Source organism: Rattus norvegicus, chromosome 18, assembly GCF_021556685.1.
Source record: "Rattus norvegicus strain SHRSP/BbbUtx chromosome 18, alternate assembly SHRSP_T2T, whole genome shotgun sequence".
In the NCBI taxonomy this organism is placed as follows: Eukaryota; Metazoa; Chordata; class Mammalia; order Rodentia; family Muridae; genus Rattus; species Rattus norvegicus.
Window position 1 is genome coordinate 80177041 of NC_141551.1, and position 23128 is coordinate 80200168.

At 41.3% G+C, this 23128-nt stretch overlaps 1 protein-coding gene across 1 annotated transcript in view; it reads right to left on the reverse strand.

Moving 5' to 3' along the window:
* Nucleotides 1-8371: 8371 nt before the first annotated feature.
* C18h18orf63 (similar to human chromosome 18 open reading frame 63) overlaps nt 8372-23128 on the reverse strand; it is a 41276-nt gene continuing 26519 nt past the window's right edge. Inside the window, 3 exon segments of the mRNA NM_001419729.1 lie at nt 8372-10997; nt 11899-12915; nt 22536-22719. Coding sequence (NP_001406658.1) covers nt 10914-10997; nt 11899-12915; nt 22536-22719 — 1285 coding nt within the window. The 3' untranslated portion in view covers nt 8372-10913.

Genomic DNA, 23128 nt, shown 5'->3' on the forward strand with positions numbered 1-23128 from the left:
TTTCATGTATGTTGGTACACTGTCGCTGTCTTCAGACACACCAGAAAAGGGTATCAAATGCCCATTACAGATGATTGTGAGCCACCATGTGGTTGCTGGGAATTGAACTCAGGACTTCTGGAAGAGCAGTCAGTGCTCTTAACTGCTGAGCCATCTCTACAGTCCCCACATCTAGATTTTTAAAGAGCTTTGTCAAGAATGTCAGTTCCATGTGTCACCCTGACTCCCTCCTCACCACTGAGTGAAATACATGTTCCTAAAAGAAGTAAGTTTATATAGGAATGCTGAAAGAGAGAGAGAAAAAAAGGATAGCGAAAACGGATATTACTCTGAGGAAACATCTCAGAAGCTGTGTGTTCATAGACTACTCACATCCTTTCAAATAACTGTGTTAGGATGTCTTCTTTGCACTTTGGTTGTATCATGTTTTAAAGTCACAGAGCAGAAATAAAACCAGGCCAAGCTTCCTTCATTCCTGTTCTAGTTTGCTTCCTGTTGCTGTGAAATATCACTGTCCAAAACCAAACTAGAAAGGAGAAGATTTATTTGGCTTACACATTGCAGTCCATCACTGAGGGAAGTCAGGACAGGAACTTAAAGGCAAGATTCTGGAGGCAAAATCTGAAGCAAAGACCATAGGGAAGTGCAGCTTACTAGCTTTCTCCACTGGCCTGAGCAGGTGCCTTCCTTATTCAACACTTCCAAGAGAAGGCATTGACTATGGTGGGATGGGCCCTCGGATGGGGGCTCCTGTATCAATTACTAAATTGCCTACAGGCCAATCTAATGGAAGCAATTCTTCATAAGGTTCCTTCTTCCCAGGTGACTGTAGTGTGTTGTCTAGTTGGCAAAAACAGAAGTTGAAATCCAGCAGGCGTGTATGCAGAATTACTAGAAACACTTTCAATAAGTCATTGACCCCCTTTACACTCATGTTGATATCACAACATAAAAAGAAGTCTGACTCAATCTTTTAAAAAATTGACACTTAGAAGATCAAAGTCTTAACTCTGTGCCCTTGTAAAACTAAAAAACAAACAAAGCAAAGCAAAGCAAACCATGCCAAGATTAAATACTTCCTTAGTTCAAAGGGGAAGACGGAGAGAACAAAAACCATCACACTGAAGCAACACCAAGGTCCAGCAGGGTAGCGCCAAACTTTGACATCTGGGGCTCACTCACAATCTTCTGAACCTCAGAGTGCTTCACTGTCCCACTTCTCTGCCTCTGCTATTTGCAAAACCCACACAAACATCTCCAAACGTCTCAAACGTCATAAGCTAAATCCCCATGGCTCTCATAGAATAATTCATCAAGCTCTCAGCACTCAATGACTTTTCTAGTCCAAAATCCTTGCATAAGCCTCCCTCAGAACAACGTGGTCAGGTCCATCACGACAGTATCCCACTCCCTGGTACCAATGTCTGTCCTGGTTTGCTTTCTATTGGCATAAAGCATGGCACTTTCTTCTTAAAGCCTCAGTCGTCTTCAAGGACAGTCAGTATGGATCAGTGCTGCCTTATCTTTATCCACATAAGACAGGGTCTGAAGCCCAGCAGAGCTCAGAAGAACAATTATAAAACCGAAGAGTCTTACGACACAGCAAGAACAGGATACAAGGGAAGTGGGGTCCCTGAGAGAATTAACAGTGGGTCTTTTGGGAATAACACGCAACATGCAGTGCCCTAATCATTAATTGACACTTAGATGGATATTCCACACGGTGTAGAGATCTACTTGGGGTCTCCAGAGCTTCGCTGTCCTCTGTTTTAGAGCCCTATAGCATGAGCAAAGCAGCCATCCTCATCATTGGAGGAGGCAAAGAGGTTCATTGTACCCTCACTTACCACTCTCCAATTGCTCCCTCCTGAACCTCCCATATACAATTCTGACCTAATTGCTCGTAATCTCATGGTCTTGGGAGGCAGTTGAGTACTTAGTGTGTGGAAAGCTAGCTCAAGAGGGACTCCACAAGCTATGAGAGTGTCATCATCCATGTAGGGACAGCATTTTCTGCTGGTGTGGCTACTTGGGTGTCACCCATGGTCTTGTATATAAGCCTTCACTCTTGCTCTTCAAAGCCCCATAACTCATTGCTTCACCAAGTAGACTGTGATGGAATTGGACTTATGTCTGTTATCGATGCTCTGTCTTGGGGAAGCAGATGTCTCCCTAAGTAAAGGTTCACGTAATATACTCTGATTTGGAGAGGTGGAAAGAAAGGTGCTCAGCCAAACTCTTATACCCATCCTTTTTTGTGTTTTATACTAATATTGTCTAGTGCTTACTGAGTGGCTTTCCCCCCTACACCATAATAGTTTTCTCGTGGCTGTGAAGAATGCCTACCTACCATAAACAATTTAAAGTTTTATTTAGCTCAGTTTCAGTTCATCATGGCATGGAGGGATGGCAGAACAGAACAATTCACAGAACAGGATATCCCAACCTTCCATAGCCCTTCTACCTCCTAAGAATCTGCTCAGATTTTGATCCCATCAATGAACTAAGTATTTGTTGAGGTCAGACCCCTCAAGGGACTATGGAAACACATTAACAGTCACACTCCTAGCCGTGCTTCTTAATCACCTAGATATTTCTCAAGCCAATCAAGTCAAGCATAACCACCACCACATACAATGTGCTGCAGTATTTCTTATCCTCTACCAGGTAACAAATTACCTCCAATACTGTGGCTTAAAACACACACGAAAAAGATTTATCTCATACAGCTTCTGTGAGTTTGAGATTTGAAAGTGGTTTGGATATGAGAGAGAGAGACCCAAACAGGCCTCTTTGGGAGGCCTTTAAAGCTTCTGGTGGTGCCCATAAGGTACTGAGTGAACTTGACCTTTTTCTTTTCATTCCAACACTGAATATATAGAGATTATGTTTACTCCATAATTCTTATATAATTTAGCTTTAAATGTCTGTCTCCTACTTTGGGTAAGTTTGGGGTTAGGGGTATTTGATAAGTCGATAGATATGCTAAGCTCTAGTTACTTCTCAACATCTCTTACTATAACACTTGTGTTTGTTTTTTATGTTAATAGAAGGATTTTTTTGTTTTCTTGTTCTTTATAGTTAATCATGAAGGTGACACATAGCTATTTCAGGCCAACACTAGTCATGTGCATGCCTAATACGAGAATGCCCTGCCTCTGCCTTTTATTCTCAGGTCTGCATCTTCATTATGTATTAACTAAACTGGAAACGGGGTACAAGCATTATGCTTCATATCAGAATGCACATAAACTGACTTCTTAGGACCAAATTCCATAAAATAAAAGTTATATAAGAGAACTGTAGGCCAAGGCTACAGCTCAACTCACTATGCTTTACTTTTTCTAATGAAAATTCCTCAAATGGCCTGATGTAATTAGAGCATTTAACTTCATGCTACGGTAGGTCATGTGTAAAATTTGTACTCTACTTCTAGCCAGCTCAGCAGTGACATTTTCTGAGAACTCTGATTATTCATAGATTTAGTTTAAAATTGCAGTAGTACCTAAAGTCTTGCCAGTTACACAAATTGACTTCCACCTTATACAGGAGAAATGCCTTCTTGCCAATAGACAGAATTTCCCATATTGGTACCAGATCAGGAAGATAAATAATTTCTTCTTCCATTTTCTATATTTCAGACATAGAAACATATTTCATTGGATGATGCTAGATCTCCCCCCTACAAAGCAACTGTCCTAAAGAAGACCAGAGCTTAACTACAACAGGACAATCTTTCCTGGAGGAGAGGGGCTCAGCTCACCACATAGCACCTAGCCTTTCCCAGCAGTCAGGGGTACCCTTACCTTGTGGGCTGTACAGGGCTTGTCTGTCTTAAGAGGGGAAGCACCAGAAGCAAGTTGGACTTTGGATTATAAGAACTCTGAATGTGGAGCTGGTGAGATGGCCCATCAGGTAAAAGTGTGTAGCGTCCTTGCAGAGGACTGGAGTTTGTTTGGTTCCTAGAAGCAGTGTGGCTCACATGGGCAGCTCACAGTTCCAGCTCTAGAGAATCCTAGGGCCTGCAGACACTTAGGGTCACATGCTCATATACTCACATGTACACATAATTAACTTGTAAAAAGTCTTAAAAAAAACTCTTAGAGTTTTCCCTTCCTGTGAGAGGAGGACTAGGAAAGCACAGGGGACATTGCCGCTGTGAAGGTGACTGGAACTAGTGCATGGAGTCGCCTGTCTTTGTCACATACCAGACCAACTTCTAGGTTTTCTCAGCTCAGGGGAGGTGCATTTACTTTTCTCATGGCCATTACCCTGTATTTTAGCCTGATCCTGCCACACAGTTGGATGTATTGGATTGAGCAGATTTTGGAAATCCATCAGTTTTCTTAACTCAAACTTACCATAATTTTCTCATATTATAATATTTAAATGGAAATGGTGGCAAAGTACTTTTAATTACAAAGTCTATTTAACAAACTAATATCATAGGTATTTTTTCAGGGTTTGGTATAAATAACAATGATTATCAGAAAGCTTTTTTGAACTTGATAATTAACTGTAAATACTTAGAAATTGTTTTGAATACCGATAATACAGAAATATTAGGGCCTAGAGTAGTGCTTGTAAATTGTATAAGTTATGTCTTAGCTGCTTTTCTACTGCAGTGATAAGATACCATAATCAAGGCAACTTATAAGAAGAATCTGTAATTTGAGGCTCATGGTTCTAGGAGATTAGAGTCCATGACAATCATAGAGAGGGGCATGGCAGCTGAAAACTTACATCTTGAGACACAACCATGATGAAGAGAGCTAACTGGGAATGGAATAGACTTTTGAAACCTTCCAGCCCACCCCCAGTGACTCACTTCCTCCAACAAAGGCCCATACCCCCAATCCTTCCTAAACAGTTCTATGAGGAAGTATTTGAACATATGAGCCCATGGAGGTCATTCTCACTCAAACCATCGATAAATGATTTCTAAACTACAAAATTTCACTTATAATAAGTCACAAACGTCTGCACTTCCCTCTCTTTTTGCTAGTGTTTCAAGTAGAAGGAATGCTAGTGCATTTTAGGGGTTAATTTGTCACTAAGCTGAAACACTTTGGTGAAAGCAGTGATCACTCTATTTTTTAAAACAAAGGATTTTCCTACTAAGGGTTTAGAATCATTATTCGTTTTCCCCCTAATGATTTCAAGTATAGGAGAAGAATCAAGTATGTATTGGGGCATAAAGCCCCTGTGCTTCTGCCTGGTTCAGGCACCACAGGCTCCATTATGCTGGTAGAGACTGACAGAAAACACAGGCTCCATTATGAGGAAGGATGGCTCCTAATCCTTGCCCTCTTTGATCCACAGAAATTGCTCATCAGGGTCATCAATAGCCTATACACTGTGAAGTCCAATAGTCAATTCTATTCTTTCTACTCCATTCTACTCCAAAATCTGTTTTTTTTAAAAGAAATTCATCCTTTCAAGTAAACAAACTGAGAACATTAGAATCATTCTAGACACCACTGAATCCCCCAACCCCAAGCCAATGGGTTCTATTCTTCATAATATATCAAGAACCATTATTTAAAATGTATTTATTTATTCATGTATATGAGTACACTGTCACTCTCTTCAGACATACAAAGGAGGGTACTGGATCCCATTACAGATGGTTGTGAGCCACCATGTGGTTGCTGGGAATTGAACTCAGGGCCTCTAGAAGACCAGTCAGTGCTCTTAACCGCTGAGCCATTTCTCCAGCCCCAGAACTTTTTTTTTTAACTTCCTTAACTGCAACCATGGTAGTCTTGGCATTTATCAGATGCCTGGACTCTGGTCTCCCGCCTTCTTTCCCATTCCCTGAGCTATTCATAACACCTTAGCTAGAGTATCCTTCCAAACCCTGTCAGAATGGACCACTCTGTGAGCTCAAGGCCACGCCAGTTGGAATAGATCAAATCCTCTTTACAGGGACCGTGGGACCCAGGTGGTCAGCACACTCTCCGGCTGGCTCTTTGTACTCCAGCCATTCTAAGCTCCTGGATACTCTTGAGCTACAGGCTGTTCTTTGTGCTCGGGAATCTCATCTTTCCCTGCTCTAAGACAATATCACCACTTCCTTATAAACCTCACTAATGCTTGGCCCATAGCAAATACTTTAATGCATAACTCTCTTTTGATTGTTTTGAGACAGGGTTTCTCCATATAGTCCTAGCTGTCCTAGAACTTGCTCTGTACACCAGGATGGCCTTGAACTCAGAGATCCTACTGCTTCTGCTTCCCACCCAGCTAATGAATAACTTTTAAATGAAGAAATAAAGGTCTTTTGAGAGAAAACTCTATGATGTACTAAGGAGCTAACCGACCTTAGGAAATGAACTACAGTGGAAAAGGAATTTGCAGGGGACCTAAGTTTATCCATTTCTGTCTATAGTTACTCTGACATCTGAAAAATGCATGCATTTGAAATGCCTTTATTGTTTGCCATCTGAAATAATATACAGCATGAACAATCTAAGCATAACTATGTAAGGGTCATGCGTCTTTGAGTCCTCATGCTGATTATTCATAACCTCCAACAGATGCTTGTATATTAGCAGGTCCAGCATTACAACAAATCTTATGTCATGTGAAAACAGAGAGTGAAAATTGGTTGATAAATTAGCCAAATAAAAACCAACCACTGAGAAGCTTGAAATTTTTATTTGCTACATTTAGTAATAAACACATACTAAAAATAATTATAACATAATAAAAATATAAAAGCAATTACAAATATAGTAAGTGGCTCCTATACATGAGGAACATTTTTACATAGCTATAAATAAGACTCTTGGCATTAACTTAGGTCTATTTCCATAAGTTTGTTTTGGTGTGGTGGTTGATTTCTAAGCCTCTGGATATAGGCAAGCATAAAATTGTTTATGGTTTAAAAGTGTAATGGCCCTGTAATACAGAATTGAAAATAAGGAATGAATTTTTGGAAGGGGTCCATACTGCAAACGAAGCATCCAAACCTAAAAAAGGAAAATTTGCTTTTTTTCAATTGGCAGTGCAATTATTTTGGCTTTCAGAAGTTGAGGTCTTTTAAAAATATTTATTGTTTATGAGTTTTGCCTGCATTTATGAATATGTATCATGTGTATGCCTGGAGCCTGAGAGGCCCAAAGGAGGGTGTTAGAGCCCAGATCCCCTTGGAAACCACCTTACAGATGGTTTTGTGTGGCTACGTGGGAATAAATGTGCATCCTTGACAAGAGGAGCAAGCACTCTTAACGGCCGAGTTATCTCAGGCCCCTAGAAATCAAAATCTTTAATATGAACCAAGATCTTCGCTGATTTCTCTGGTGAATTTGCACACAGAATTTTGCTCTGTGTGTGTGTGCATGTGTGTGCATGTACATATGTGTATGGAAACAGACTCATATAGATTGGTTTTAGCATAGCAAGCCTCGCATGCATGTGAAACCTTACCTTAAATGAAATGCTGGTGCTGGAGTATAGCTCAGCTGGTAGACTGCCTGCTTTTAGGCCTCTCAGGCACCAGGCACACACATGATACACATATGTTCATGCAGGCAGAAACACTCATAAACATGAAATAAAATAAATATTTTAAAAAGACTTCAATTTCTGAAAGCCAAAACGAACAAAGCTCTGGATTCAATTTCCAGCATGACCAAATGAGCAAACTATAAGAACCTAGCCCTCTGGAAGAAGAGGTTCAGACAGAATCAATCCAAGCTACACAGTGAGTTCAAGGCTAACAGGGGTACATGATGCCCTCTCTATAAAGAAAACGGAAAGAAATATTAGCTGTCAGTTCTAAGTAGTTCAAACTAATAGAGGATGGATTACTAAGACTCTTAAGAATGGGAAACATTACACACTGCTTCAGCTGTAGACTTATCTTTTAACTAGTGTACTTATTTGAGTAATATGACTTGTTCACAGCCTAAGGCACAATGATGTAGCAGCCCCAGAAAGCAGCCAGGTAAGGGTTATCCATGAATGACCATGTGTGCCTGACTATGTTAACTACACATGCATATTTAAATACATCACTCTCAAACCAACCATGTTTCTACACAAGCAAAACAGTGTCCTAGTCTTACTGTGGCCTGCTGGCTCTTTATCACATGAACTTCATGGGAAAGGAGAGGTTCAGATGGGCTTTGAATGACATGTTTGTTCTTCGTATGAAGACATGTCGGGAACTAACAGGTCTGGAAAGCGTTAGTGCTCACGGTAAAGGTATAGAGCAAATCATGGGTAGGCATGACTTCAGGAGTGAGAGTTAAACTCACTCTTGTTTAACTGCAGTGTTTTGATGAATTGGTAGCAACAACAAGCCATGTTTAAACAATCATAGTTCAACTTAAACTTGATTTTTGGCTTTGTATTTGCACTCATATATCTATGGATTTTTGTAGTAGGATTTTCAATAAAGAGTTCTGACTTTTCAAATATATGCTAATCATGTTATCATCAAGTCTAATTAAAGCCTAAAATGTTTGGGAGTGAGGAATGTCTCATCTAAACAGCACGATTCATGCCTCTCCTTTCTGTTCCTTTATATGTTGGACAATTGTTTGTGGAGGACACGCAGGTGATTCTGGACACTTACTTCATCACATATATAACCCTAAGCCTGCGTTTGCTAAAGACTATACTCACCCTCAGAGCAAGTCCATCCATTTCAGGAGAGGACACAGAGCATGACCCACTAGCAGGACTAATGAATACTGTTGGGCATAGAAATCTTTGCTGCAATATGGGCTCTAATTCTGTAGTGAAATTGACCTCATGCCTCTGGGGGCTTTCTGATGGTCATATATAAAAACAAAAGTGAAATTTAGTGGCAATATACAACACCATCTGTCCCCCAAATAAACAGTAAAACAATCTGCCCAAGATTATGAAGAAACACAGTAATTACAAAATAGAATCTCTGTTCTCGTAGAACTGCAAGTGATATACTTGCTTTGGAAACAAGCATAGGGGATACTCTCAGAACGTACAATATAAATGCTCATACATATTCTTTTCTATCAAACATCCATTATACCTTATGTTAGAGTTATATTATGAAATGTCCATGAGTAAAATTACACAATGCCTTGAATTTGCTTTAAAATGTTACAGTAGAAGCACCTGGACAGAACAGAGGTGACAGTGTCCAGATGTTAACCACCAGCAGTTTCTCCACACTACTGTCTACTATCTTTATACTACTGATCTGTGAAGCCCCAAAATCAAATGGAATCACTTCAAACAAAGAAAATAGTAAGGGCAAAATAAAGGTATTTTCAACTATCAAAAGATGCCAGAACTTGGGAAGTGGAGGCAGGTGGATCTCTTTGGGTTTGAGGCTAGCCTGGTCTATGTAGCAAGTTCCAGGCTAGTTGGGGTTACAGAATAAAAGTATTTCTTTAAAAACAATGTATAACATAACATATTGATAACTTACAACATTCTGCAGCGAACATTTATATGACTTATAATATTAAAAGGTTGTAAATGTCTTACGTCATCAACCAATAGAGGTCTAGTTAAACATGGGACATGTCCACATCCAATGAAATACTGTGCAAAAATTAAAAAGATAATTGTTGAGTAAAATGAGAGAACCCAGAACAGTACACACAGCCATTTGCTTGGCCACAGGCAATGTCTGGAGGAACTTCATCAGTATTCCTAGTTATCCCTGCAAAGCGCAGTTGTAGATGGGTTTTACTTCCAGAAATGTATTATTTTATTTTATATGTATGGCTGTTTTGCCTGCATGTATGACTGTGTACCATGTGCAAGCGTGATGTCCACAGAGTCATAGGATGGCATTAGATCCCCTGGAACTGGAGTTATTATATACAGTTGTGAACCACAATATTGGTCCTGAGAATTGAACCTGTGTCTTCTGGAAGAGTAGCCAGTGCTCTTAGCTGGTGAGCCACTTCTCCAGTCCCCAATTTTTAACTTGTTTACTTAACTACTCCTCATTACTCAAAAGCTTTTACAGAAGTGTCTAGCTGATAATTGGGTGAGAGTATTGCCCCTAGAACACTATAGAAACTACCATGTTCTCATTATGTTAGTCTTCCTAATAAAATGATTCATGTTAACTTTGTGTCAGACATTAAGTAATCCAAAATAAGAAAGTGACATACTTCTAAGACAACATGGAACCTAGAACAGATTTCTCTCTAAAAAGACAAATTGCCATTTCTAAGGCACTTACCCTACTTTCCTTTACGACATGAGAACATTAAAATGAAGATGTTTAAAACTATATAAAATACCACATCATAACATATGTATGAATAGAATTATGTACCTTTTAGCTAATTCAAATCATGTTCAAAATTCTACTTGCTATAGGAAGAAATTGCATTTGGAAAAGAAAACTGTTTTTCTAGTTGGCTCTTAAGAATCTGAATGTATGCCAATAGTTTTATGTGAAGAATACTTGTGGATGTTTTAGCAATGTGTTTGCTCTTAGAATAGAGCAGATGGCAACAAGGAATCAAACGTTATTTACAGATGTACAGTTTTGTGGACTCAGTGTCAGGGACCCAAAGTGAGAATTAAGTCTGAAGCTTAAGCATAGCTGGCGCCATGGCATTCGGGAGAAGACTTTAACTCGATGATCATCTCTGGGCTCCATTTAAGGTCCTTTTTGGGTTATGCCCAAGCACAAAGACATGCTAGAGGGATCATGGTTCTTCATATTCACCCTGCTGCTATGGATGCAGTGTGGTGCTGGATTCCTAGTCTGTGAGACCCCAGAACTGGAGAGAAGAAAGCCTGAGGAGTCCTTTCTCAATGCCACTCCTCTTGGGAATACATAACATAAAACAGTTGCTTGTTCACAGGACGTGCTGTTCCTGTCTCCTTGCTAATCTAAGCTCAGCTCTCTCTACATGAGTAACTTAAGAGCTAAGTGCTGCCCACTGCAGTTACCTGGTGGACAGTCTATGTCCCTCGCTGTACTCAGATGCAGCGATGTTGAGGAAATTCTTGGGCTTGGCTGTATTAGAAACCTGTATCAAATTGAAGAACACCATTTTGTTACAAACTATATTCCTAACAGTTTTGCTTCTTAAGAGAGTTGGTCTCTCTTTTTAAAATTCTTCCACAATTTCTTACATGTGTATAATAAATTTTGGTCATTTTCATTCCAGTACTTTCTCAAATGCTCCCTCTTCCACCAGAGCCCTTTCAAACAAGTCCTGCTCCTACTTTGGTATCTTTATTTTGGTGATCAACTGAGTTTCATTTTGGTGAGCATGGTGGGGAGTTATTTGCAAGTAATTATGGATGGGCAGTTTATTGTGACTACGCCACTAAAGAAAATGACACCCTTCCCTCAGCAACTAATAGCTCAGACTCTGGTTGGGACTCGTGAGCCCTTCCCTGTCAATGCTGAGATGTGGAGAGCCCAATCTTCTGCAGGGAACCATAGCTACAGTGAGTCTGTGGGTGCAGTGGCCATGCCACGTCCAGACGCCCTGCTTCATAGCGCTCCTGCCATCCAGCTCACACCCTTCCTGCTCCCTTGTCTGCAGTGTTTGGAAAACCAGAGAGGTTTAGGTGTCCTTCTTAGGGTGGAGCAGAGAGGGCTTTTTAAATTACTATGTCTTTACATCCACTTGGGCAAGCTATTTACATTATTTTCTTCAAAATAAATTTTTGTGTGTTTTTATAATTTGTTATTTTTATTTTATTTACATTGGTTTTGTTGCCTGCATGTGTGAGGGAATGGGATTCCCCAGAAAAGAAGTTATAAATAGCTGTGAGCTGCCATGTGGGTGCTGGGAATTGAACCTGGGACCTCTAAAAGAGCAGCCAGTACTCTTAACTGCTGAGCCATCTCTCCAGCTCCAAACCCTTATTTTAGGGTCTAAAAATCCAGCCTAGTTTGAATTTGTGCAGATTATTTACCTGGGTCTTAGAACTATATTGCCTCTGGTGTGCAGCACTGGAACAGCGCTTTGTAGAAGCCCTTGAAGACTCAAGGCACACTGTCTGTCTGCGGCTGCGGGCTGCTCTGCTCTCTATTGGGCTGTGTTCAGCTGCGTCGGCTTCTTGAACCTGATTTGCTAATTGCTGCTGTTGGAGTTGGGAGTCTTCAGTTTCTAAGTCTGATTCAAAAATGTGTGGCTGGCTTTTGAGTTTTAGAGACTCGTGGCTTTTCCCCAAAATTTGTGTTATGAATCTGCTCGTTAGATTGTCTTTTCCACCAGGGTGGATGTCAACATTGTTTTTCACCCCAGCTACACTGTTTCTTGACGTCTGTGTCACCGCTCTAGTACACGATGGTCTAGCTTCTCTAAGGTGCACAGTCTGTCTCAAATCAGACAAGGGCTGTTCCTTCTTCCGATCATAGAACTCGGTGCCTTTTTCTTGCAGAGGTTTGGAGCCCTTCTGACTTAAGTTTCCAGCAAGTACTCGAATGTTGCTATTCGGTCTTTTTCGAGTGGCTGCACCTAGACTAGGTTTGCCTCCCTGAGTAGCCCCAGTCTCCTGCGCCAATGTGGTGGGTTCTGTAAATCCACTCTGTTTTCTTTTCAAGGTGCTAAGTGCTGAGACGTTTTTGTTCACTTGCTCAGATTTCCTTTTGAAAACTGGTATGAATGGCGGGGCTCTGTTACCTTGTGAGCAAAGATTTTTGTTCTCCGCTTGTGTATTCTCTCTGGTGAGCTTTGACTCAACCAAATGTAGCTGTGGTGCTTTGAGAGGCCAGTAGGGCTTTCTGTCCTGAAAAGACCCAGGCTGGTGGCAACCAGCTGAGAACAAGCCTGACCTCTGCTGGCCAACAGAAGGCTCCACTTTGTGCTTGGCGGCTGTTGACTGTGGGATGAAATTTAGAGCTCTTGTGGGTTTCACCAATGTGGCTTGAGTTAGAGACTCTCGGAAGAATTTTTTAGTGGTCAGATTGGATGGTTTGACTTTGTTTTCCTGAAAGGACAGAGATTAGGGAAATTTAAAGATGTAATAATACTATAAATGAAAAGAGAAAAGAAATACAAAGCATTGGAATAAGAACAAAGTAACACTAAAATACATAGAACAGTCCAGAAAAAGAATATAACTGAGCTTCTGCTGTAACGTGTACATTTCTCATGGCACAGTATAAGGCTAAGTTAATCAACTGTAGAATTACGCACAGCTACCATCTGTTTCTACACTGTCTTCCAGATGTGCTCAGGCAAGCTTCTGGCTCCCAGTGCTCCCTTTTCTCACTGCTCTAAGCGGTGGTCTCTCCTCTCTTTAAAGTCCCATCTCCCATGAGTACTGTGCTCTGATATTTTAGTGTGTGTGTCCTACCTCCTTAAATAGATATTGGCACTTTGGAGTGAAAGAACTATGGCTTATTTACTCTTACTTTTTCTAAAGTTACTAAGAAATTTTTGCTGAAAAAATCCTCATGGAAGTGAGGGTTCATTTGCATGGCATCTGTAAGTGAGATTTTGACTTCAGGCAGAGCTGTCTACAGGTTCTAGTGCCCAGTCCTAACTCAGCAAGTATCTGTCAGACTGAGTAGTAAGATACATGTCCTCTTCTTCGAAAACTTTGTGTACGTAGAAAATCAAATTTTACCATGCTCACTCTGAACTGATGCTGAAACAATACAGAGCAGGTTAGTATTAGATTAGCGCCCTGCACAAGGAGGACAGCCATATTCATGAAGTGCTCCATATTTAAATAAAACAAACAAAAACAAATAAAATGTTAGCATTCTAGGTGCATCACTTAGAGGCTTCAATCATACTTATTACTGAACTGGGTGTGAGAACTATCACCAGCCCCTTCTTCATCCCACACAAAAAATGAAAAGCTTTGTACTTTGTAAAAAATAATTCACATTTCCCTTGACACTGGGACTCTGGTAAGTCCTGCTTTATTTTCCTTTGCTCTGTGTCTGCCATTCTAGATGCCTCATGCAGGGTGACATAACGTTTTCTTCTATGTATTTTCCATTCTAGATGCCTCACGCAGGGTGACATAATGTTTTCTTCTATGTATTTTCCATTCTAGGTGCCTCATGCAGGGTGATATAATGTTTTCTTCAGGGTCAGGCTTATTTCACTTAATATATTATTGTTTTAAGATTTAGCTGTGTTGTAACATGTATCAGAATTTCCCTTCTTTTGACTATTCCATTGGAGGTGTGTGGCAGTTTGCTTCTCTGTTCAATTATTTAAAATACTCGTCCTAGTATTTGGAAATAAATCTACACTGAGCTTTAGCTTTTGTGAAAGAACAATTATACTAGTTAATTCTGGTCAACTTGCCACAAATTAGAGTCATTTGGGAATAGGGGGTCTTAATTGAGGAACTCCCTCTATCAGATTGACCCATGAGCCTCTTGTGGAGTATTTTCTTGACTAATCAGTGTGTGAGGGTCCAGGCCTCTGTGGGTGGTGCCCCTGCTAGGCATGTGGTCCTGGTTTATACAAGAAAGCAAGCATAGCAAGCCTTGGAGAGCAAGCTGGTATGTACTGTTTCTCCATGAAACCTGACTCTGCTCCTACTTGAATTCCTGTTCTGAGTTTCATCAACAATTGACTTACTTGGTGGGCCAAATACTCCTCTACTCCCATGATGCTTTTGTTCACACTATTAATTAGCAGAAGGTAAAATGTAGGCCATAGATTCATCTTCTCACTCTTACAGATTAAAAATATGTCACAAGCTAAAATTGTAAATGCTATAGGAATAATATGCAATTCAGAACAGTTAATCTTTCCTTCTTTAACCAAGTTCCATTTTTGAATGAAGCTGAGATGAGACCAGGAGTTTGTGGGAGGGTCAGAATTATAAGCAGGCACAGAAAATTATAAGATTGATCCAATTATCTACTAGGCATGACAAGGCACATAAAAATGAAGTGGCTTGAAATTAAGAAAAAACAGGACTTCAATATATACACTTTGGGGAAACACAATGCCTGTGAAGAATAAAAAAGAGGGTGTGGACTTTCTTCAGAATAGTCTCCATACAGGGAGCTAATGTAAAACTAAGGTTATCTAACAAAACCCTGTGTAGCATTTTTGTCAAGATACCATATGAGTAAAGGCTACCACCATCATCTCAGGTCAAGAAGGAGGCTTCTCCTACTCACAATAGATATGGTGGACTGCTTCTAACCCTCTACTCTGCTTTCTCTGTTGGTCTGGAACAGGCTCCTATGAAGCCTGAAGTGCCATTTTCTTACTTGCACTTGGGGTGTGTTGACTTTGTGGTTGCCTGCTAATCAGAAGCACATATCAACTATTTGGAAGGAGAAGAGGGCAGGGTGGGGCAACACCTGAGCCAACTTTGCTAAAGCGTTCAACTATAAATTTTAACTGAGCTCAGCCACCACCAGGCAGAAACTGCACCGTTCACTCACTGATTTCGGGTGTCCAGTGCAGACAGACATTATCCGCTCATCTGCTATTGGAGAGTAGCAGATAACCGACCAACATACTTCCCCACAGACCACTCTCTTTGTATTATCCATGCTACATAAGCACACAGATGCCGTCATAAGAAAGATGGCTCAATTTGGTTGAAATTCTACCAAATACCAAGAGATAGTTGTCAAAACTGATGGAGTCACTGTGGAGAGCATGTGTTTTTCTATTGCCTTGAAAGAAATATTTAAGAACTAAGTTGAAATTAATTATTGACAATCAAAGAATACTTCCTTTTTAGATCCTTGGCTTTCACAAACTGTATGATTTTTAAAATGTACCCAAAGATACCCAAAGAAACACTCAAGGCAGATTTGGATAAGGGCAAATTACTAGCACTGAGAGGATGTGAATCTGTGCCTGCGATATGTTCCACTCACACCAGCCCTTTTTTCTGTCTGAGGAGTGCGTGTCTGGTGAGAAGAGTTTCCAGGAGACCGTTGTGCTCCTAGGTTGTCAATGTATTATTTACTCATTGTCTTAATTTTTAAAATACTGTACACAGACAAAAGGGAGGAAATTTTTAGGTTTATGTTCAAAATGTATAGAAAAATAAAAAGGACCTATGTGAACAACGGATGAGATCATAAATAATTCACAGAATTCTCAAATGGTCAACAAACGGAAGCTTTGAGAAGCCAGGAGCTGATTAATAAGCACATGTGTCTAGGTTGTTAGAAGATGTAGCTTGGTCGACCTTTAGTTCCTAGCACTGGCATATAATATATACAACTTTGTATAGTGATAAGATTATATAAACTAAAAGTTTTACAAATATACATGGTGGCCCACTATTAAGGTAACTGTTAAAAGGCAATTTATATGAGCTATATACTTGAAGTTTTACTGTGGGGGAAAGTCCTTCTGTTTCGTCCAGACATTTGGACTGTGGGAGCGCTCTAGGGTGGAGTCCAGGGCATACTTTGTCAGAGGCCGCCCTTAGCCACACAGGTGGATCCTGAAGCAAACAGAGAAATTAACAGCCAAAGCAGGTTCCCACAGCTGTGGCCAGCCCTGTCAAGAGACCATTGCTCTTTGTGGTGACAAAAACAGGCTCCACAACCCCTCTGAGCTCTCAAAAGGAAGCTGATCTTCTGCAAAATTAAATTAGTAGGAGTGCTTAGCCTGGCTAGGTTTGCTTTAATTATGGAAAGTTTCAAAAAAACACCTAAGAGAAAATGAGTTGTAAGTGAGGTGCAAAATGGGAAATCAGGACGTATCTATCAGTGTGCCTCTCTAGATAGGTTGAGGTAAAAAGAGATATGCTAAGGCTTAGCAACTCACCACACACACACACACACACACACACACATACACACACACACACACACACACACACACACACACACACACACCCTGCAACTGCAACATCTGGAAATAAAGTAATCCAGGGTGTCACAACCTTCCTACACTAGCAGTAACAGGCAGTGCTGTAAAATGTCTGGGGAGGGGTAAACTGAAAAGCAGTCAGAATGACCAACCAGAGTTTTACCACTTATTAAAGCCAGGTCTGTTTGTGGCACCATACTTGTTCATCTTGCTTAAGGCAGAGCCCCTGGCCTATAAGAACATGGAAGGTGGAAGAATATGTTAGTTTTAAATGACATAATACACAAGGAAGCAAGTGCTCAAATCCAAACTGTAGGCTATCCTCCTGAGCAATGCTCCTGTTTCTAGCAGACAGCGGCCATAATTACTGCTGTATAACAAGGCAGATTAGCATTTATAATGACCAAATGACCTGAAATGGTCCGGTTTAGATTTTAACTTGACAAAAGTCTTAAAAATAAATCTCTGGGATGAATGAGAGACAGGGCATGACCTGTGTTTGGTGGCACTAAAGACTTATCATTCACCCTGGTGGGTAGAGCAGTGACATTGGACTATGTAGACATGCTTTTTAAATGATGCCTACGATTGAAGAACATTCTATAGGCTCTGCATAAGACAAAATAACATTTTATCTGATATTTGTTTCAAACATCCATTTTGCACCTCACTTATAACTCCTCACTTATAACTCTGCTTTGGCTGCTAATTTCTCTGCTTCAGGATCCACCTGTGTGGCTAAGGGCCGCCTCTGAGAAAGTATGCCCTGGACTCCACCCTAGAGTGCTCCCACAGTCCAATCAGAGACAAGTCCTCTCACCACCTCCACTGTCACCTCTAAAGTCTGCTCTGATTCCACAGTGGCAAGGGATTCACATCTAGACAGCCTGTTCAAAGCCTGAGCTCTCGGTCACCAATCTAAGACTCATCTTTTCTTTCCTTTCCTTTCCTTTCCTTTCCTTTCCTTTCCTTTCCTTTTCTTTTCTTTTCTTTCCTTTTCTTTCCTTTTCTGTTATTGGGCTAAGAATCTGTCAGGCTTTGGTTTTAAATCAGAAATATATTTAACTTTCTGTTGGTTAAGATACTTGTGCCCTGTGCTGTGGGCCCTTTTGTAACATTGAGGAAGCAATTCTTAGTCACAACAGTCACTACTGAGAATTACTTGAGATGTACACATAAAAGCAGTGACACACACACTACAACAGCAGTGACACACACACCACAACAGCAGTGACACACCCACCACAAAAGCCAGACCACAAGGAATCAATTCTTACTGTCAACAGCAGTGTGGAGACAAGGATTTCAGTTAAGTGCTTTTATACATTCATGAATCAGAACTTAGCCAATGGTCTGGATTTACTAGTCATAGAACAGATATGGACTTAAAATATGACGTATGCAATAAGTAGTTAACACAAATGCATGATGTAATGTCCATTCAGCAACAATTCCTTAGATTGGATTGGGCAAGCAACTTAACTTTAAAACATACTACGCTGTAGAGGGCCGCAATAACATTCGCCACCACTAGATGGCGCTGGCTTCCACTGCGCCCCACGTGGAAGGCCAGGATAGCCTCTGCCATTACAAGATGGCGCCAGCCTTCGCTGCGCCAGCCGGCTCCCTTTCAGGAAGTTAACTGTGCGCATGTGCAAGAGTGCCTTCGTGCCAGGTCTTTGCCCACTCCAGGGCGTGCCTTATGAGATCATGGGTAAACAACCAATCAGGTGTGGGTGCACCGCACTAGGGTGTTTATAAGCGCGCCATGTTGGCGTGGCGGGCCCTTCCTCTTCTAAGATTATAATAAAGTTGGTCACAGTAAGGATTTCTATGTACCCGCGTGTTCTTGCCGGCGGGAAGACGCGCGCGGGACACTGCGCCAGCTGGATTTGATGGCACATGCTTCTAAGCAATCCCAGTGCTTGGGAAGCACGTAGATCTCTGTGAGTTCAAGGCCAGCCTAGTCTACATAGTGAGTTCCAGGACAGCCAAAGCTGCATAGTGAGACTGTGCTCAAAAGAAAAGGAACACAACAGTTATATCTATCTAAAATTCGAGAGTATAATATGGGTATCAAGTAAGGCAGTTGTCCTCGCACACTCCCTTTTCAGGAAGTGGCCTCATCTGCAACCACAAATGCTCAACTTGAAAAGTTTTGCATTTCAGTGGGGTGTTCCTTGCCCATGAATACAGTCCATAGGCTAGCTAGTGACAGGTGACATGGATGTGACCAGACTGGAAAAGCTGGCATCTGCTGGGATATTAGAGAGTTCAGTGGTTAAGAGCACCTTCTCTTAGGCAAAACACACATGCACACCAAATAAATATTAACAAACTTTTAAAACAAAATATACCGCTGGCTCTGGTAAATTGGATCTGAGGAAGACAATGGAAATGCTGAAGGAAATGACATGGGGTGTGATGCTTGGCCACAGAGCTCAGCACAGGAAGGCAAGGCAGAGGGAGCCATGGTCAGCAGAAACCAGCTCAAGTGAAAACAGCTGGCCCATAGCATAGTCACAGAAGAGAGGCTGTGAGTGGTCTCTGCAGTGCTCTTGGCTCCTGGTAGATTTCCAAATACAGCTTCCAGTGTTGGTGTGGCCTGTGGAGTCCTCCTGATGACGAGCTCAGTAACAGAGAGGGACTCTTTGCATAAGCACAGTGCTTGCTATACACCAGCTATGCTTCAGTACAGAAGGCAATCCACAAGAGTTGATGCAACACAGGAGCTTTCCAAAATGTGCTCAGGCTCATGGAGTCTGAAGGAAAGGCAATGCTATCCTGATGCTAGGTTCCAGCGCTCTCAGTAGAGTGTGCTGAATAAGATCCAGCAGCCCCACAGTGGTTCTTATCGTTTAAGATAATAAGCTGAGAAACCTATAATGCACAATGTCAAATTCAAGTCATCAGGAATAAAAGCAATTCCAAACTCTCTGTTTTTTCTGGTGGTGGTGGTAGTGTGTGTGTGTGTGTGTGTGTGTGTGTGTGTGTGTGTGTGTATGCGCGCGCGCGCGTGCGCGCTTGCGGGAGCGCATGTGTGCAGGTGCTTATAGCAGCGAGAGGCATTGGGTCCCTAAAAATGTGCTCTTTTAACCACTGAGGCATCTCTTCATCCCTAAGAACGATACTCTTAAGAAGGGAAGGGTTCAAAAGAGCAGTCAGTGGGAATCTGAAAATATTTTGACGTAAAAGATAAAAGTTTAAGAGACCATTCATGACATTAAAACTATTAAATGAGAAATATAAATAAATATAAATAAAACATAAGTACATAAACTATGTAATATTACTGAAATATTTCTAAGTATATTTGAAAACAGAAGAGATGAGACAAGTTCATAGATCTCAACAATGTCTGTGGTCACATGTGCATGTATCTAAGAGTAGGCACAAGCTGACAAACTGAAGTGAGATGTCTACAGAGACTCATGGGTCAGGGAGAGCTCAGATGTTGCTGGGATTGTGCTGCAGGTCTATGATCCAAGCAGCTCAGAAGACTGAAGTGGGAGGATCAAGGGCAACCCGCACGGCGCAGTGAGCCCGGTGTCAAGGAGTAAAGGAGGTTGAAGATAAGAGCTCAGTGGCAGAGAGCTTGCCTACCATGTCTGGGACCCTAAGTTCAACCACCAGGTACCTCTCACTTGCCCACACAAATAGCTAGGATTCTTCACTAGATTTAAACATCTTTTAAAAATTAATGCTCATATAACATTAGTTACTATAGATATAAAGATAAAAAGTAATTATATTTCAGCAAGTATACATTTCTACAAGAATAAATAAATCAGAGATAGATGATAGCTCAGAGATATGCATTGGCTTTTGTAGTAAGAGGAAGGTGTTACTGTAGGACACTGGGGGAAGAATGGTCTTTTCAGTACCATTAGTAGGCAAACAGAGATATAATTAACAAAGAAATCTGATTGCCACATCACACTACATATAAAATAAATTCCAACTGGATGTTTGCATGGCATCATGAAAAAGCATACATGATTTTGGAATGCACATGCATTTTTTAAGGTGAGACAAAAGTATGGCATCATAAATGCCCTGGTCATTTAGACTATAAATTAAAACTGCTATTACAAAACACCATTAAGAGAAAGAAAACATGTTGCAGAATGGAGGGAGACAAGGTGCTCTACACAGCTGATAAACAAACCTAGCATATTGTCAGAATAAATGAAAACTGGTAGCCAAGCCCCAAAGCGACATCCAAATGACCAATACACATAACCAGTCAGGCACAAGAACATTAAGGGCCCATGGTAATGAGCATGTCTGCAGGACTGCTGAGGTGGAGACTGGCAATGCCTCACCTGAACAGGGGCAAGGAACAACAGCAGGAGGCTCACAAGACGATGCCACCACTTTGGGAGGTAGCCTGTCATGTGTCCTAAACTTGGCATACAATACGGATGCTACATTGATGGGATTCATGTACACGAGCCTAGAGGATGTGCACTGGAATGTTCACTACCACATTATTGCAAATGGCCCTCAAACAATACAGCTGTCAGTCAACAGTATTCTGGATGAATAAACCAACTACGGTACACGCATGTAACCACATGGAAATGAAAGTGCACAACAGTATAGTGGGACAGCATGGATGGATGACACAAACTATTCTAAAGCAAAGAGTCAGACGTAGAAACACAAACACAAGGCTTTCATTTGCATAAGGTTCAAAACTGGGCATAACTAACACCTAGTTTTAATGCTGTATACTTGGTAAAGACCAAGAACACCCCCATGCTGCCTTCTGAACACAGCTGGGTTACAGGAGGAAGGGTGAGAGCAGGGCGCTGCACTGGATCACATGAGTAATCAATCACCACGTGCATGTGCTGACCCGAGGGTTTGTGTCTAGACTCACTGCATCTTGTTTATGTTTGGTTGATATCACTGGGAGCCTACTCTTCTCTGAAGGGAAACGGAAGAGGAGCGAATCTGGGCGGTTGCTTGAGATGTATTATATAAGATCAACATCACCACCACCACCAAAGCCAGATTCTAAAACTCTCTTCCCCTAAAAATTTCCAGCTCTAATAAACATAAAAATTCAGAATCTGATTTCAAGTTGTGTCTTCTTCCCCTTTTCTGCTAAGTCTGGGGTGCAGCAAAACCCAAACAGCCATTTTTTTTTCACTTCTCCATCTGCATGGCGTCAGATCTGCTGGTTTACTGAAGTCAGTCCAGAGGCAACCACTGGTGACTGCTTTTCTCCTGTTGCTGGTTTCAGAGAAGTCCTCCCCTGACTCCACCTAGTGGGCAGCAGGCACCCAACTGCTACTGCTCAGGCCTGAACCCATAGTTCATCTGTCCAGATGAACACCTAACAAAACTCTTTAACTTCCGGTAACCCAGACCGTGAGCATCTAGATATGTATAGAACACATCAAAAACTACCGTGTACCGCATGAAATATAGTAAGATCACATGGCAGGGAGAACAGTTGAGTGCCTACACATGAAATACAATAATGTCCCATGGCAGGGCAAACAGTTGAGTGCCTACACATGAAATACAATAATGTCCCATGGCAGGGCAAACAGTTGAGTGCCTACACATGAAATACAATAATGTCCCATGGCAGGGCAAACAGTTGAGTGCCTACACATGAAATACAATAATGTCCCATGGCAGGGCAAACAGTTGAGTGCCACTAACCACAAACCACGCCTGTGAAATGCTGAGCTGCAAAGGGCTCATGAAAAGAATTCGAGAGACCCAAGAAAGGGGTAATTAGTGTGCAACTGGATGAGATGCAGTGCGCCTTACCTGTAGATGTGGCCTGGTTAGCTCCTGTGTGTAATAGCATGGCTTATATGTCATCTTTACGGGAAACCCACATAAATGTGGCAGTTTCAATCTTAAATCTGAAATGAAGCTTTTCAACACTCCATCCAAATCTACTCTTGGGAAGAACTGCATGGGCTGACTTCTGATGCAGCTGAGAGGGTACCTGAGCATGGTTAAAGAGCATCGGGACGCTTTCTGCCCACCGGATACGGCAGTCCTCATTTTTACAAAGGTGATAATGTTGACACTACAGACAAACAGTTCCTGTTTTTATGTCATATTCTACCGGTGCCAAAGCTAAAAGGCTTTCCTTCTATTTTAACTTTTTATTTTTTTATTTTTTTGGTTCTTTTTTTCGGAGCTGGGGACCGAACCCAGGGCCTTGCGCTTCCTAGGTAAGCGCTCTACCACTGAGCTAAATCCCCAGCCCCTTAACTTTTTTTTTATTAACAAATTGTGTGTGTGTGTGTGTGTGTGTGTGTGTGTGTGTGTGTGTGTGTGTAAGCTGCCATCCCCATACAGAGTAGAGACAAAATAGTGGACAACAACCTGCTCCCATCCTCAAAACCAAG